General features: G+C 34.8%; 2 protein-coding genes across 6 annotated transcripts in view; one reads left to right on the top strand and one right to left on the bottom strand.

The window, feature by feature from the left end:
- Positions 1-5554: 5554 nt before the first annotated feature.
- Positions 5555-17572, bottom strand: part of LOC135122698 (polyhomeotic-proximal chromatin protein-like) — a 34882-nt gene continuing 22864 nt past the window's right edge. The window contains exons 4-16 of one of the 5 annotated variants that reach the window (XM_064047058.1): positions 14659-14828; positions 14396-14536; positions 13805-14015; positions 13575-13747; positions 13374-13519; positions 12811-13112; positions 9904-10112; positions 9451-9733; positions 7293-7406; positions 7044-7235; positions 6401-6548; positions 6197-6347; positions 5556-6145 (exon numbers count right to left, since the gene is read on the bottom strand). In XM_064047058.1, coding sequence (XP_063903128.1) covers positions 5933-6145; positions 6197-6347; positions 6401-6548; positions 7044-7235; positions 7293-7406; positions 9451-9733; positions 9904-10112; positions 12811-13112; positions 13374-13519; positions 13575-13747; positions 13805-14015; positions 14396-14536; positions 14659-14828 — 2453 coding nt within the window. In that variant the 3' untranslated portion in view covers positions 5556-5932. Of the gene's footprint in view, positions 6146-6196; positions 6348-6400; positions 6549-7043; positions 7407-9450; positions 9734-9903; positions 10113-12810; positions 13113-13373; positions 13520-13574; positions 13748-13804; positions 14016-14395; positions 14537-14658; positions 14829-17572 lie in introns of all 5 variants that reach the window. The other 4 variants (XM_064047056.1, XM_064047055.1, XM_064047057.1 and 1 more) reach the window with 4 other exon arrangements.
- The window catches only part of LOC135122702 (D-2-hydroxyglutarate dehydrogenase, mitochondrial-like), a 265146-nt gene continuing 257218 nt past the window's right edge, over positions 9645-17572 (top strand). The window contains exon 1 of the mRNA XM_064047070.1: positions 9645-9725. The gene's annotated coding sequence lies outside the window, so the exon portion shown is untranslated. The remainder of the gene's footprint in view (positions 9726-17572) is intronic.

Below are 17572 nucleotides of genomic sequence, written 5' to 3'. Positions count from 1 at the left end.
AGTCAAAAATAGACCTCGTAGAATTTCTCAAGTTTTGCAAGCTGAAAACAGTGGTGACAACTCCGTTCCAAAATTTCCATAAATAACTGAAATATTGATTTTTAAAAATACGTTATGCAAAAATTTCACTAAAATTAAAAAAATAATATGATCACAAGCTGTTTTTAACAAAATTGCCCTTGCGTTATATAAAGAAAGTTATGGACAACATATATTTAAAATTTGAAAACTATAGATCTGTTAATAACGGAGATATTACATTTTGAAAATAGAGCGAAAATTCCGCTGAGAAAACGTAGGGACTGGCCTTAACTCAGTTTACATATACCTAGTAAAACTTTACAGCTCCATTATGGCAACAATGGACATGGAGGGTAATAATCCTTGCGGTTCGGATCCATTATAAGGGTGGTTTGGCTTAAGCTGCTTAAGTCATAAAATTTTACAAGGTGTATGTCAAGTGAGATTTGAATATCTGTCAGACAGTCTGTACGCAACTGTCCGGTGAGATTAAGACCACCTGTAAATTTTTCTTACCAGGACGTGCTGACCCATGGCTATTTTTTAGATAGGTACAAAGACACAAATGTATACATAATAATATAAACAGGTGGTGCACAAAGCACAAAGAACGCGTGAATTGTGGAAAAGAAAAAAATGGTGAAATGGTGAAGATTTCCGAATTTTTAGTTTAAGTAATCAAAAAATAATTTTAATTTAACTCAATTAATTAATTGCTTTTATTAGTCTAACTCTATTTAAGGAAGATGGTTAATATATTCGCCAATGAATTGAAGTCTTCGCAGCCATGTTCACAAATCGGCGAGCTTCAACTCCGATCCAGGTTGTTCATTTACTAATCTGGCACCTTAACACCAGTCCGTGGTTCGTTCGAATTATACCTATTTACTGCTTACGAGTTGTTTTCTTTGGTCGAGGTACGCAAGCCAATTGGTTATGTAGGTGGTTTTGGGTTTTGGAACCTTGGATATTATTTGACAACTATGAGGTGGTACTTTGCTGTTCTGCTAAGAATTAAATTGGTACTATCATGTTTCACAACGATATTCAGTAAAGGTGGAGTTAAATATCAGGAAGATTCTGCTTGTCAACGCCGCTTTTGGGTTTTTTCTCCAAAAGTGTTAGACAAAAACACAAGACCAAGGACGCAAAAATAAGTTTTTGATATTTCAGTTCGAAAAAGTGATACTTCATAGATGTTATGGCAGACGTTAAATTATTTTACAAAGTCGAATCTAGAAATGCGGTTCTTCTTTATTCTGCACAATTTTATACGACATGAAGTTCTGCCGGTCTAACTTCTTAACTTACTACGTCTACGTCTACGTCTGCTTTCTATGATATTTTGTTTCACGTAAGTATCTTATTAAATGCATTTTAAACTTGTAAGTACAGCTAAAATTTCTACAAATTTAAAATTACTGCTCTTATCAGTTTGGACCGGCGCTAAAACGAGGGATTAAGGCACTCCAGGTACCATCAGTGTAATGAGATATGACTTTGAACCGAAGTTGATGACTATCTTAACAAAGCACTGGTAATTTTGATATGTATATATAAAAAAGTAACTATAATTTAGGGGAATCATCACTAGTGCAGAGACAAACAGTGGTCATATTTCGCAAAATAATAAAAGAAACTATTCAGACAAATTAACACCACACCGAAAACAGTTTCTGTTCAAAAATAAACAAACCCCCTCGACCCATAGCACGATAAAGACAGATGCTTTTCGTCTTTTTTTTATATAGCAAAATCTAACTAAGTAAAGAAAGAAAACAGGTTTATGATTATTGTATTCACTAATTCTAAATAAATCTTATTGTTATTTTTGCTGGTTATTTGTAGGTAAAGATCCCATGGTCGTAGAATTTGATGACTGAATACTTTCAAATTAAGCCATAAACAGAATGGGTAACATCTTAGCTATAGTGGGTCCTGTGCTATTTTCAATCGATGGAATTTAAACGAAACAAGTGATCAGGAACTTGAGATCCGTATTCGACAAGAAGTAGCATCCACATGGAGCCAAATTTAATATTACTACTTTGACATTGGCTTCGGGACACATGCCGTTAGAAGGAGAAGATAAAAATTCTAATTCCTCAGATCTTGGAATGCTTTTAGCTAGCATCAATTAATTTACTTACAAAATAAAACCCAATATTTGAAAATGCTGTAAAAGCTAATTAAGCAAATGAAAACTGCACCGCTTTATTCGGTGCAAATATGATAATTAAAGGTTTTTTCTTAACGGCTTACCATTAGATGCGCACTAGGACCTAACTTTATGGAACAAAGAAGGGAAAACATAGCCTCTTTTGCTCGATCTCAACTCCCACCTTCGCGTGGTCAGGCTGTGTCCACTAGCAGGAGCTTTGGCGCATGCCAACCAAAACCTTCAGTTCTTTGTAAAATGGCTATAAAATTCGGTACCGGGGAGTTCTGCCGCATTGTTAATTGGCTAGTGTGAGATACTGGGGCGAAAAGGAGTACGAGGAAGCCAAGCGGCTATTGAGATAATTTTGTCTCTCTCACGAACCTTTGATGGTACGGAGAAAGCAGGTGTTTTGTGGTTACCACCATTGTTACCACGCCAGCCCTATTGGTACCTGGACACAAGACCTACTGGCGGACTAAAGGCCAGGTGTGGAGTAGCAAGGACTCCCATGACTAGTCACTGGACCGAGAAAGTCCAGTCCTTCGAACTAGATAGGCTTAGGCTTTGAAGTTTGTCCATATGAGAGTGCAGTTGTAGGGTTGACATCCCACCGAGTTACTAGTTCTTTTCACATTATTTCAAAAGATTTGCGGATCGTAATTTATTTCATATCTAACAAACTAGCCAATCTCACTTGCTATGGTACAGACTGGGTAGCGGGAAAACGAGTTACCTTGGGACAAAATGGGCTCAGGCGCCCTGTGAGTATTTAAAATCCTTGCCACGGGTGTCTCAATAGCTTGCAAGGCAAAGAGGCTGTGGCGAAGGTTTACCAGTACCTACTTGTTCGAGGCGCCCTCTCAGCAGACACAGGCTGGGATCTCTGAATGGACTCCAAGTGCCGTCCTCCGGTGTTAACCGCAGTTGTTTTGGATTCGAGGGTATAGTGAAAAGCTTCTTGTTGAGGGACGCCGTAGAGCCGAAAGGAGGGAAAGGTGGTAACACCGACTTCGAGGTATTTCACCATATACTATTAACATATACGAGCAGGATGTACCATGTGTACATATCGAACTCATAGAACCGGCAAATATTTTGCTAATGACTGATTTTCAGAGGTTAAATTCGTAAATATTCTATTAACGAATGTAATTCGTAATGTGTGATTTTACTAACGAAAATTTAACAATACTGAGCATTTTAAACAGTATTTATAACAAAATTTTCTCCTTTCTAGATTTTTCTTAGCCGACTTCTAATCATATCTTGGGCAACTTCCAAGTTCCTTTTCTTCAGCTGGCTTTATACCCTTCACTTCAATGCTAGGTCGTTTTAATCTCCTATCTACAGTGAACCGATCTACAAGATATAGACCAAAATTGTCGCGGTCGAGCGGGTGGTCATGGGAATTTGCTAAATTGGACCAAAATTACCATCAATCTGGTGTTCTTTAAACCAATGAGCATTGATAGTTGAACCTGAAGAAGTTCTGATTACAACTTTGGACATTCTTTTTTCCAAAATTAAATACAACTCAAAAACTTTTTTCAAATATTGTTTTGCACTTATACTTGATACTATCATCAGGAACACTACCCTGAAGACATATTGACGAAGAAATTCTCTTAACTCATATGGATCAAAGCAATTTACCTTTAGGACACCTTACCATGATAATATTTTTTCTCATAATTTTAAGCCCACCCGGATAAGGTCAACTTGCTGTATTATGGACACTTTGTGTCAATGACAACGGACACACAAAACAATTTTTTGTTTAACAAAAAGAATAAAATATAAAATTAATTCCCTTAAAAAGGTTTGTATTGCCAACAAATGCATATGAGCATATGTTGTGTGATACTTTAAGCATCATTTAAGTGCTATTGTAATGATAAAAGTAAGGAGTAGCCCCATTAGAATACAGTCCGAAATTACCCTAGTCTAGACCACACATGCGCAATAACCATAAATCTTGTCTTCAACAAAAACGTTTGTGATAGTCATGGAAAGTCATGATTTACACAGGAAAGAAAGTATGTAAACATTATACTCAGTGATCATTAATGTTTTTTCTTCATAACCATGCAGCGCTTTATCCACGACGTTTGTCTACCGTAAAACACGCAATTTTCCGCTTCAAATCCCAAGACAAAAGCCCATCTGTCAGAAATATTTACGACTGACTGTTCTTGTGTAGGATGAAGTAATAATCTTGAAAACAACTTATTAAATAAACAGTTATGGAGTCTAGAGTGTCTTTTACACTTTCCTCATTAGTCAGGCCCTTATATATTTTGTAATATCTATTATCTATATGATTTTTGCCCACTCTACAGCTATTTTCTCTGTTTATTCAACGCCGCTTTTGAAAGCCACATGTACTGTAGTATCCAAAAATACCGACAATGTAAGACATGTGCACAAAATGTTAAAACCGCGAAAAATAAAAAAATTGGCTTTGAACTGTGATCGTCACAAATGGAACCCTACATTGTGTATGGTTTTTTATGGCGTAATGCATTCAAATGCAAAATGGTAAACCTCAAGGTTGGAAAGGTGACCATAAATGAAAGTGTAAAATATGGAGAGCAAATTGTTTATTCCTTCATACTGGAGAGCGCAAATCTGAAAATTAGCTACAGAAACCTTATCCAGCTTTTAAAAATGAAATCAAATGTTACAGATACATACTTATTAGCAAATTACTACGATGATGGGCCGACAAATTTAAATTATGGCAATCGAGAGATCGGCAAAATGCTACAAAAGGCGTTGTAAAAACAGTGGAATTTAAGTTCCTCGTCGGAGCCTGTCACCTTTCCTCGATGATTTTACTCTATTGACATGTGTAATATACATCACATGCCCAAAAAACCTGCCGCATATTATACTCTATACCCCGTCTTCGCAAAACAACAAAGCTATTGGGCCAAGGTGCGCATTTCTCCCCATGAAGTTCACAATTAAAAATCCAGTCGGGAAAATGAAAAAAAAAAAAAAAACAATTACCACACCCGTGCGACAATGCAGTTGACTACTTAACTCAAACAAGTTTCCCTCATTCCACTTTGTATGTTACACAGTTTATATGTAGTTGTCATCTGTAAAATGAATCATTAATATCGTGTAACGTACGAACATTAAACCGATCAATACAACCTTACCGCCATTTCTTCAAACAATAATGTATATGCACATCACGTCAAATAAAACACAGTTTACAAATTACAAATGTTTATTATCGTTAAGTGGCAGTAATAGTAACAAATATCATAATTTGTAAACTAACATCAATTTTTTAATATGAACATTGCACAAATCAAGTATTTACAAATTTTAAGAAATTTATTAAACTGAAATTTTGAATTTCAATTAGATATTTGCTATTATAAAGACTTCAGATTTTTTCATATATTTATCTATGTACATTTAAAAAATTTAAAATAAAAAAAATTGTTTACACATATGTACAGTGGTATTTCCTATATAAAATAAAAATGACTCGTTCCGAACTTAAAAATTAACTTTCAACCTGATAAAAACACAAAATGAATAGGACAATTTAAAATTTTCTTGTATGCACATACGTGGGAATCATTAAAAAGATAAAACCAAAAATTCATTTCGATCATTAGCGTCTCACTCACCCGGTAAAGATATCAGATCATTCGACAGTCTTAAACAAATTATATAAATACTCTTAAAGTTATTAATTAAATAACGTCTAAATTAACTAATAATAATACTTTAATTCTGTTTGGGCGGCTCTTTGTCAATTCTCATATCGTCTATTTTCGCAACAATTTTTAACGCCGGACCCAACTTCATCGCCATCGCCGACATCAAATGATCTGCCTTCAACAACATCAAAGCCTGCCCATCAATTTCCTGAATCAGGAAATCTTCTGCATAATCAGAACATCCCGGTAAATTTTTAATGAAGTCGCACACCTCCTCCACCTTAAAAAACACACTTTAAACCATGTCCGTAAGAACAAAAATAAAACTCACCGTCCATTTCAAGGGATCCACTTTAGGCATGACGTCTGAGCCTTCATTCGGGCTTAAACTACTTTCAGCGCCAGAAGCGCCCGAATCCACGTCCACTTCCATAGAACTGTCCTTATCCCAACCTTTCTTGTCGTCTGATTTATATTTGCCGCTAATAATAAAAAAAAAATCAGGGTCTGAAATATTTAGATATTTAAAACGTACCTTTTAGCGCAGGTCAGAGAACAGAAACGTTTGTTCTTCTTGAACTTGGCGCGTAAGTCCACTGTGCCGCAAGCTTCACATTTGGCCATTTCACCTTTAGGCGACATTCCAATTCCATTACTGGAGGGAGAACTCGCTCGTTTCTTCCCTATAGAACAATGGGAGGTATTCGTCTCAATTATAGAAAAACAATCAATAATGAAAAGTAATCAATATTACATAAATTATTTAAAACTGACAAACGAGCTGACGTAGAAAAACCTTGACAGGACTGTACCGCAGTCTGAGAGTAACATCTGTGTGACTAATGACTGTTATTGGTCATGTTCTTTAAGTGTATTATGCATTACGAGAGGAAAAAAGAAAATATTAATCTTCAGTTTAACACTCGTAGCATTAAAAATAAAAGAAAAAACTAGGAGCATAAATTACATTATTTTAACAGTAGTTGGAACATTTTTTTTGTAATCTGTTCAGATGTGTTAGATATTATTTAAGATAATACTAACTCTCTCGAAAATTTAAAATGACTACCACAGCATCATCCGGAAACCCGTCATCATAAATGAAGACGTAAGTTATGCAACATTCCTTTCATTAACAAAGTAAATACAAATTCCACTTGACTTTAGAAAGTACTTACGCGGAGGTTCATCCATGTCTTTGTCGTTGGAAGACTGAGTCGGCTTCAAATCACCCAAAAGAGCACTTCTGGTAACCGGGAAAGGTTCTGAAGATTCCAAGATAACGAAATCTTCGATCACGTGGGTTAAAACTTGCGGTTTGACCATCGCCTTAGGAGGGCAACGTTCTTTCACCTCTTCAGCAGTTGTAGCTATGGGAAGACCATTTTCAGCTACTGATGTGTTTGACGGTTGCGTTGGAACCGTACCTGGTATCGGTACCGGTTGAACACCGGTAGTCTCAGTGCTAGTGCTTTGCTGGGGTTTAGGCTCAAGGGACGGAATTGCTTCTTTGCCATCGGGTGGTGGTGGTGGTAAAGGCACTGCAGAATAGAATTAAAATGTTAAAAAATGTATAGTTATGTGATTTGTTTTTCTTAAAAATTGTATCTTTCCATAATATTAAATCATGAAGATTTAAAAAAAAGTGTTTAGGTTACCGTTTCAACACGCTGAAACTGTGTAAGCTTCATAAGTGACGTTTTAAATATAATTCGTGTTTCGGGTCGTCAAATTTTTATTGACTCTCTACAAAGCAACTATGAAAAAAATGGTGCCCGACTCTGCTGATTTAGTAATATAATAAACCAAACGTTTTGAAATAAGTACTTTTATGACAATACTGGAAAAAACTAAAAGTAATAGTTAAGAATGCCCCAAATAGTTAATTAATAAGTTCTTTTGGATTGTTGTTATTGATTTTTAATGTATCAAACTTGGTGACTTTTCTTCACTAAATTTAAGTTTGGCTAAATTTAGCTGTGCCAAATTCCATTTAGCTGCTTGACACTAGAGCGGCAAAACAGTAGTAACTGCGATTAAGCTGACAAAATATAATACCAAAAACGCCTAAATAGACCATCAATTAAAAGTCAAGCCTTACTTACTTTTCCGTTTTACATGTATTCAAATTTCATCACACTTCGAAACACAAGGCAATAAATGTGACTGCTGTAAAGAAAACCTTAGGTTTTAAATAATTCGTGAGTAATTGTGTGCGTGATAAGTGTGACCTAGTCGTTTCAGCTCTTCATTATATTATTACTATTTAATTAATTATTCAACTCTAGGTAATTAGAAGGTGACGTTTGTAAACTATAAACGCGTAGTACAAGTTTATTGATTTTCCACAAGAACTGATATTCTCAATCAACTGTAACAATCTCCAATGCAATTTTTTAAAATCCAATTGCTGTATTTGACGGTTATAGGGTCCCTATTATGATATATTTTGACGTTTTGGTTCAATATGGTTGCTTGCAGTTGGTGTAATTATATAGTACAGAATTTTATTTCCCACCAAAACTACTGAAATGACCACTACTATAAATATTCTATCGACAGCTTTCAAGCACGTAACTATGGCTAAGATTTCATTATGTTGTTATAATTAAATATGGAAGAAACACATTTCTACTACCACTGTTATAAATATTACAGATCATTGAGCATGCACACGTTCAAAACAAAATCTAGACTCAAAGTCCATAGCAAAGTGTTTTCCGCGTGTATTCATATGCTTATGTAACTTGCAATTAGTAATATTATCAGATGCAGTTGTATGTAGAAAGTTAAATCTAAATCTCTTTGTAGACATTAATGACGAATAAAACAAAAAAATCAGAAATTAAACAAGGGTTAAAATTATACCGTCCATGTTTTTTTTGTATTTGAATATGATACTTTTTGTATTTAAAGTAAATAAGTTAAAGATGGGTCCTAAAGCCATCCTTTTTTTTTACTAGATGCATCCACGAACTATCATTTTGTTGAACTCACTACTTACTTTTCCTTACATTCATTAAAAAATGCAAGAACAAGCCTTAAGTTTATGACGCTAATTTCAAATGGGTGGTTTAACATTTTCTAAGATACGTTTTTGCGTTTCTCCAAGTGTGAGTTGTATTTTCAAATGCTTAAATAAATAAATCTTGACCGTAACATTTATTTAGACTTTGGGAAACACTTTTATAAAAAAAAAGATTTATTTATTTCAAATGAGTTTTAAGAAATCTATTAATATCTATGTAATATAATAAAATTAATAATGTATGTACATATAAATAAATGTTTTATAGTTTTAGCTTCAAGTAATTCTCTTTTGGACAAACACATTCATTATTCCACGGTCACTACTGCATTACCATTTATCTCTGACATTTACTGTAACAAATTTATTTTCATATAATAAAATTTACACACCATAAAAATAATCAGTTTCCTTCACTTGTTGCCCATTGCTTTTTTGAATTTGGCGCAAAACTGTCACCTGCGCCACTTTGTCAACAAGATTTTGAGGTTAAGCCAACAGCGGTTAAAAAATATTGACTCTAACAATTTGTTTACAAATAAAAGTGTGATATTTACCCTCGCTTGTGGTTTCTTTGGTAGATTCTGCAATAACGGGAGCGGGTCCTTGCACGAGATTATCTGTTGTGGTTGCGGTTTCACCTTGGGTTTCCATTTTCACTGGAGGAACAGTTGGAGGCAGGGGGACTTGTTGGGGGGCAGAAATAGTGATAGTTTGTTGAGTTCCTGGTTGAAGCTGTTGTACTTGCGACGGACTTGCTGTAACTTGCATCGTTGTTGGTTGGGTTGAAGTTTGAATTTGGCCAATAATCGCTCCAGTCGGTCCCATCTGAGTAAGTTGCTAAGTAAACATTAAGGTATTCAATAATGACATGGTTATTTATATTGTTTAAATGTTGATTGTCAAAATAACCTCAAACTGTGTTTGGTTATATACAGTTAGTAGCTGACAAAAATGGACGTTTTATGGTTGTTTATCAATTATGCAATTATTAAAGAATGTCAACATACCGAATGTAACATGCCCATGGGCATTGGTTGATGCGTCACTGCTAAATTGGGCTGCAATGGTAAGCTTTGTTGTAGGGTTCCAGGGATTGTTTGTTGAATTGCTTGTTGTACTTGTTGGGCTCCAGCTTGAGACATGGAGACCACTGGCATTATTGGTCTTTCTCCAGCCATTTGAATTTGTTGCTGGGGAATTCCTTGGATTGTTTGCACTACAAAATTAACGCACATGATTAATGTTTATAACAAATTGCGGGGAAAGACAATTAATTATTCTATGCACACTGCAGAAGCAGTGATGTAACGTTCAAAGAAAAAACAAATTACAACGGTGTATGAAAAACAAAAGCTTTGAAAACGTACGTCCCAAACTCATGACGGGAAATTGCACCTAAATCTGTGCTAAACGTTTTTAAAGGAACTATCTTTGAGCAAAAAAATTGCAGTCTATTCATCTCACTTGGTATTGGATTATAAGGAAAAACTTTGTTTTGAAGCATGTTCAATAGTTTAAAATCATAAACATTTCGTCATTTGAAGCGGCAATTCCAGGAAAAAAAAACATGTAACTATCGTCCCACATTTGGGTGCGAGGATTCGCTAAATCGGTATAATGTAGGAGTCACGTTCTAAGATTTCACTACTTTTAAAGTATGAAAATATGTTTTTTCTCTGTGTTTGACTTCACACTAATTTTACTCCTTCACTAACCTTGTCCACGAATAATGTAAGTTATTAGATACAAATTTATGACACTAGTCCAAACTTAAATAACGGCTCTTTTTTATATTTGGCCGACACGCTTCTCCTAAACAAGATAGACTTATCTTTAACAGTATTAGTTTAAGGCGCCCGTTGTTCACAAAAGTCAAAGCCATACCACCATTATTTCCCTTGGTACACTATACCTGCTTTAAATAGAAGTCCATAGAAAGAAGAAAGATGGGCAGTGAGAAACGTAAACTGTTGTTCAAGTTTTGTGTTGCAAATTATTTAAAGAATATAACAACAATAACTATAAGTGTTCAGTACTTAAAAACCCCTGACACAAAACAAAATTAGCCCTTAACAATTCTGAAGTTGGTTAAGATTCCCGCCTTCGCCCGAACCGAGCGATTTCTTACACCAAGTGTATAAGAACACTCAGAATTTATAACCAATAATATCATCGGATTAAATGCCCCTCTTTTCATACAAAACGCGACACGAGCTGCAGTTAAGGTGACCCAACCATACGACACCGGCAAATGTATCCTTTCCAAAAAATTGATTTTAATCCAAAATTATATAAACTTCACTTGAAATTAATAATGTACCATCTTTTAACCTTATATCTTAATGTTTAAGAACCGACATAATTGATTTTTTCAAATTTTGGTAAGATATTAAAAAAATAATAAGTCAACGAAGCGAGATATTTAATCAATTAAATCAAAAACGACTTATCTAATTTACAGGAAATTGTTGTGAGTGTTACATTATAGTTATCAAAATGAAGACACCTGCATCAAATTGCACTTTTCATAAATTTAGTACTACAATGTACAGGGTGAGTTAGCTAAAGGGCGATACCTCGAATAACTTTTTTATTTATAAACCTATGTTAATGGAATTTAGTTTATAAAGATGAATGAGTTCTACTTCATTATGATCAAATAATAATTGATAGAGAGCAAAACAATAAAAATATCGTCACTTTTATTTCCTCTTTGTTCGATGCCAAACTTGACCGTTTCTTTTTTTTTTTTTGCTCAAATTAAGAACTAGTCACCCCATTTTCTCGAAAATGTGAGAATACGCACGTCTTTATTTAATAATGATAAAATAAGCATAATAATATTAATTAATAATTTTAGTATTCTGTTTTGAGGGGACACCCATGCATTTGGCTGTATAAATAGACACTTGAAGTTAAGTTTGTTATTATTGCTGAGAGGACATTTTCCCCTTAGTTATCTGTTTTAAATATATTATACATTGTCTGTAGTTATTTTTTATTTTTTTACTATAAAATTAAAAAAAAAAACCTGCAAAGTTTAATGTTTATTATTCTTTGGTATGTTTTATTTGCTTTTGTAAAATAATATTTTCTTACACCATTTTCGGCGTTTTTTTTTTCCACACTCGTTTTTACGTTGAGTAATGAAGCATGTATTTTTGAGATTCATGAAATTATTTCATTTACTACGCTCTTTTTGACAATCCAATCCAACATTTTACCAAATTTTACGTAAAGTTGTACTAGGGCACAATGTTAGCCAGAAAATTAGTTAATTTTTCCAAAAGAAAAATTGCAATAAGTTACGAATATCAAATAATGAAGCTAATGAAGCTATTTTTTACATTTTTTTGGAATTAAAAAAAAATGAAAAATCTGAAAAATAAAAAAGTTCAATGGTATGCATGTCTGCAATATACTTTTTTCCGTTCATTTTTTTAAGCAATGAATTTAGGTATGTACGCGGGCTATTATTCTCCATTTACAAATTTAATACCATTACTTTTAGATAATATAATAAATAAAAAAAATATTCGAAGTTCCTTTTAGTTGACTCAATCTATATATTATTTCTTTCTCCACACGCTTCGATACATAGTACGTTCATCAGTCACATGAAATTTCTTAGGTTTTTTTTTTTTTCAAGTAACTTTGCCGCGTACAAAATTTAAGTGATCTGATACGAGTATACAGTGGCGTTTTTTAAGTAAATTTTCATTGTTTAAAACTTCCAAAATTTTGAGTAACCACCAGAGTTAAAATGGAAACAACAAAACATTGCTGATTTTATGTTATACTTTATGCTGTTTATTGCACAAAATTAGGTTAAAATAAATTACCAAGTGTCTCTCAAAATGTTGTTGAAAAGAGGCATTTAATAAATACTAATGAAGTATCTGCTCGGTACTTACTCATTACTGGTTTGGGTTGGATGTGTGGAGGTTGTCCTTGCTGGAATTGCAGCTGCTGTTGAATCGCATGTTGTTGAATGGCTTGTTGTTGCATCAACACAGTTTGTTGTTGATTTTGCTGTTGCTGCTGTTGTTGCTGAGACTGTTGCTGCTGCTGCTGCTGCTGCTGGGTCTGTTGTACTTGCTGAGGTTTATTCTGATTGGTCATTTGCTGACCTTTATCGACAGGCACGGGAGACCCAGGCGTCACAGGCGTCATGCCCGTTGATGTATTCATAACAACCATTCTACAAAACAAATCGCTTCATACTTTCGTTGTCAATACTTCCATATAATAAAAAAAATAAATAAACAATAAAGAAATGTCGAGAGGGGAACGAGCTTAAATTCGAAGCCTTTACAAATTTAAGCCAGAGATCTCTCTTTAATTTTTGGAATAAGGAGCAGTTTTCAGCATCAGTCATAAACTTCAGCTAAAAACGCCCTTTGGTATTTTCTTACTAGTACAAGAAAAAGTAAGAATAACCGATTCCAGTGCATATTAACTCAAGTGATCAACTTACTTATTGCCAACCAAATGATGTTGCTGTATATTTGCGTAGGGCTTAATCTGCGTTTGATTAGACGCATCCGCTTTTGGTGCTGGAGACGTCCGAATCTGCGGCGCTTTCGTTCTTATTCTCGTGCCAAGTTTCCCTCCCATCGAAGCCTAAGAACATATCGACGTGAGTTATGTCGCCTGTCAAAAAACGAAGCATACATACAGGGGTTTGTGCTGCTATAGTTTGCGTTTGAACAGAACTAGCCGGCCTAATGTTAGCCGTGTTGGACGGTAGAATGCTTAACGGCCTACTTGTGGGTTGCTTTGGTTGAATGTTTTCGTTCGCTGGTCTAGGTTTATTGATCTGTTGCACATTTCCTTGGGTGGCGATCGTGGCTGTAGGATTTTACGGATGATGTGATGCAGTGGAATCAAATATAAACGATGACTTACGATTTTGTTGAGTTTGAATAGTTGTAGCTTGCGGACTTTGTTGTATGAACATTCCTTGCGCCGGAGATCCATCTGGCGGAGTACCTCTGATGAAAATCGGATTGGGAGCGGCCAGCAAAGCTTGGGACTGAATACCGTTGGTAGTCCAAACTTGTTGGAGACCGTTCGTAAAGTGCCAAGGAGCGGCGAACTGCATGGGTTGTCCTCCAGGCTAAAATAATAAAGTTATTGGCATTCGCATCGAACTAATCAATAGAAAGGCATAGTATTTAAAGAATTACAAAGTCATCATCACCCATGTAAAATAAATAGTCTCGGATTCCATTATTTTATAATTGTTTTGCTACAGAAAAAATAGATGCGACCACGATCAGTAATACACTAGTCAAAGAAGCAGTGTTCACACTTTTTGTACCAACTGTACGGCCAGCTTTTCACTAACGCAAAAAAGTGATGAACTTTTTCCTCATACGATTATTGCACTTTTTTGACACAGTGTAGCAATGATTCAATAATAGTTTGTTGTTATATAGGGTGCAATAAGAAAGATTCAATCAAACTACGGCAACATTATCAAAGTTGTACCCTTACTTGTATCGGACTGATAATTTGGGCAGTCGGCTGTGAGCCGAGCATTGCTTGAGAAACTTGTACGCATTGTCCTTGTTGGGTTTGAGCTACTGCACCCGTACTACTTGCCACTTTTTGCATTATCTTTTGTCCGGATATTACCTAAGTACAAGAAATCCAATCACGACCATTTCATGGTTTTTCAGAAAATGTGATTTCCATTATTGATATTTGACGACCAATAGCAAAACAACTAAAAAGAAAAACTAACTTTATTTACTTACTTTATGCATATCCTGCTGTTTCTGCTGCGCCACTTGGCCATTTCCCGTTGCGGAATGATTCGGCAAGATGTTAGGTTGTGAACTGATCACGCCCAATTGACTTAGCACCAAAGTTTGTTGGTTTTGCGTTGTCGGAATCGTAGGAATCGTGGTGTATCCAGGGAATGTAGCTATGGTAATAATGTATGACATTATAAATAAATGGATGGTTTCATACAGTTTCTTGGTCAGTTTTGGTCTCAATGTACAAAATGTTAAGTTAATTCCATGGAAGATTTTTCTCCGACTATAACTTGTTTGATAAAATAGTTTGCAAATTCTTCGGTCACGTAGGCACAGCACAATCAAATTCAATACATACAGTATTCGACACTAACGCATGAAAATGCTTTTAGTTTGTAATAAATGGTTACAAATAGTAATTCCAGAATGTTAAAAGCTCTAACCGCAGAGGGGAATAAGTATGGGTTGGACCAATGCAACTTATGCCCACGCCCATTTGCACCGATACTTAAAATTTATGTATTGGTTAAGACCTAAATAAATATGCACCAAACGTTAAGAAGTAATTATGTGGTATTAAGCGATGCTTAAACTAAACCAACAATTTTGGCTGATTAGTTGGTACTTAGGCAAGACAATAGTTGCTCGTGTGCACATGCGCAGTAGAGACATAGTTTGTTGTCGCGCGACAACTCCTTAAATTAGAAATAGCAGCTAAAAGGTTGATAAAGTGTTCGATTAGTCCATGAAATTATGAATTTGTAGTCGGTACCAACTAATCTGGCAATATAACAGAATTCTCTATCTTAAACGCTAGTTAACTAAGAATGAACGAGAAATGATTGGTATAAGTGGTGTTGCTCTTAAGGGTACTTGGTACTAAACGGTGATTAGTTAAACCATTGGCTTAAGAATTGTTGCTGGAAGTGGGCATTAAAGATATGGCTTTAATCTACGAAATGAAAATCAGTTTCTTCTTGTGGTTAGAAAACGTACCCTGTTTTTTTTTCGCTATCATAAAAGAATAGTACGAAAACGAAAACTGATCAAACTCGATTTTTTTTGTTAATTTGCAAATATTACAATATGGCTACGTCCGAACGAGCGCCAGTTTCTAAAATGGCCAACTAGTATTAATTGTAAGCGAAGGATTATGGCCAGTTTCATTGTTTTGTTCGCCTTTTAAGGAAATACTTATAGTCCGTCCAGCCAGATTTTACGCACCAATTGTTAATAAGGATTACTACGGTAATGGGTATTAACGTCGCCTTTCATTACCAACACCAATTTGCAAAGGATTAAAAAAATCTGTATTTAATGTTTAATTTGTGGGTTACGGTCCATCCAACAGGACATTCGATGTTACAGGATATTTGTGTCTTCTTATTTCATCATAAGTAAAGAATATTGTAGAAATAAATTATACATACATGTGTTGATATATTTTAAATTAATTGAATGCGTCAAAAGCTTCTTAGTAAAATCTTGAATCTTCCTTGATGTAAAACCCAACTTTTACGTAATGACCAGTATTTCCCACCTTTCTAGTCCACCACAAGATCAACATCGAACCTACTTTGAAATTGCTGCTAATTGAACATTAAAAAAATATATATGTCGCAAGACGCATTTAACATTTGTGGGACGTCAGGCACAGAAGAAAGCCAATTCTGTTTTGGAAACAGTGGTATAGACGTGTTTTTTGGAAGTGAAGCAGTAAACGAAGCCATCGACCGCTGGACATAACATTCAGTGATGAAAAGTACGTTATGCGCTAAGAGCCAATGTGGGTATTCCCAAATACTTGAACTTATTCCACTTTCAAAGCAAAATCTAGAAGGTTAACGATTTAAGCGATCAAAGATATTTACAAAAACAGAAGTTAGTAATGTCTCAAAAAAGCTCTAACGGTAACGAACTGATGCAGATAGTCTATTTGGAATTGCGGGAGCATATTATTATTGTGTTCATGGATTTAGCCAGATGAAGGTGGTAAAATAATACAAAAGGAGTGTCCAGTTCATTTTAAGGACATCAGAAGTATAATTACGCAAACATCTGAATTGATGAAGTAGATACTGACTGGCTTAAACTCCCTCACAGTAAATAATAATTAACTACAGAGTTCAGCTGAAAATATTTTAATTGGTACAACACAGCTAGACGCATGTGTTTGGATACACACCACCTGCGTCAAACAGGTAAGTCATTTTGTAACTCACTGTGCTATCAGATATCTTCTATGAAAGTACCGACGAAAAGCTCAAGAAAAAATATAACAAATTAATGAAAACTAAGTAATGTAGGAATTCAATGGAGACTGGCCCGCAAGTGATTGTACAAGAGCATCGTGAATATCTCGCTAATTAAAACAAACGATTAGGATAGCCAACATTTGGTCTGATTTACTTAATTAGCAAGAAGCAAATAAAAAAACATTCACGTTATTCGTTGGAGAAGCTGTGTAAAGCATGTTATAAATATAGAACGAAGTTTTTTTTAAATAGTACACTGATTCCTAAAATAGTAATTTAATGGTTACCCTAAACAATATTAAATTTGTACATACACTTTGTTAAGATTTTCTTGTTATTTTAATTATTTCGGTGTAAAACGACTTTTGCTGGTAAAAACTGCTGATTAAACGATTATTATCTCAAAAAACCACTCACTAACACGTGTTGTGGTTTTGTCCATTGAGTCACAAAACTTGCATTCTTGCTTTGATATAAATTCCTTCACCTTTTAGCAGGTTGTATTGTAGTTGTAAATTGCCAAGTCACAAAAAATCGCTAAAGTTATAAACGGTGTATGAAACCAGTAGCGTACGTATTTAGTTGGAGTCAACGGTTAAAACATTATTTCTACTATGATCCTTACTGTTTTATACGTATTTAGAAATATATAATAC

Source organism: Zophobas morio, unplaced genomic scaffold (genome assembly GCF_036711695.1).
Source record: "Zophobas morio isolate AGI-343-1 ecotype UQ-CSIRO unplaced genomic scaffold, CSIRO_AGI_Zmor_V1 ptg000005l, whole genome shotgun sequence".
Lineage (NCBI taxonomy): Eukaryota > Metazoa > Arthropoda > Insecta > Coleoptera > Tenebrionidae > Zophobas > Zophobas morio.
Note: the sequence above shows the minus strand (reverse complement) of the source record. Positions and strands in the feature narration are given on the sequence as shown.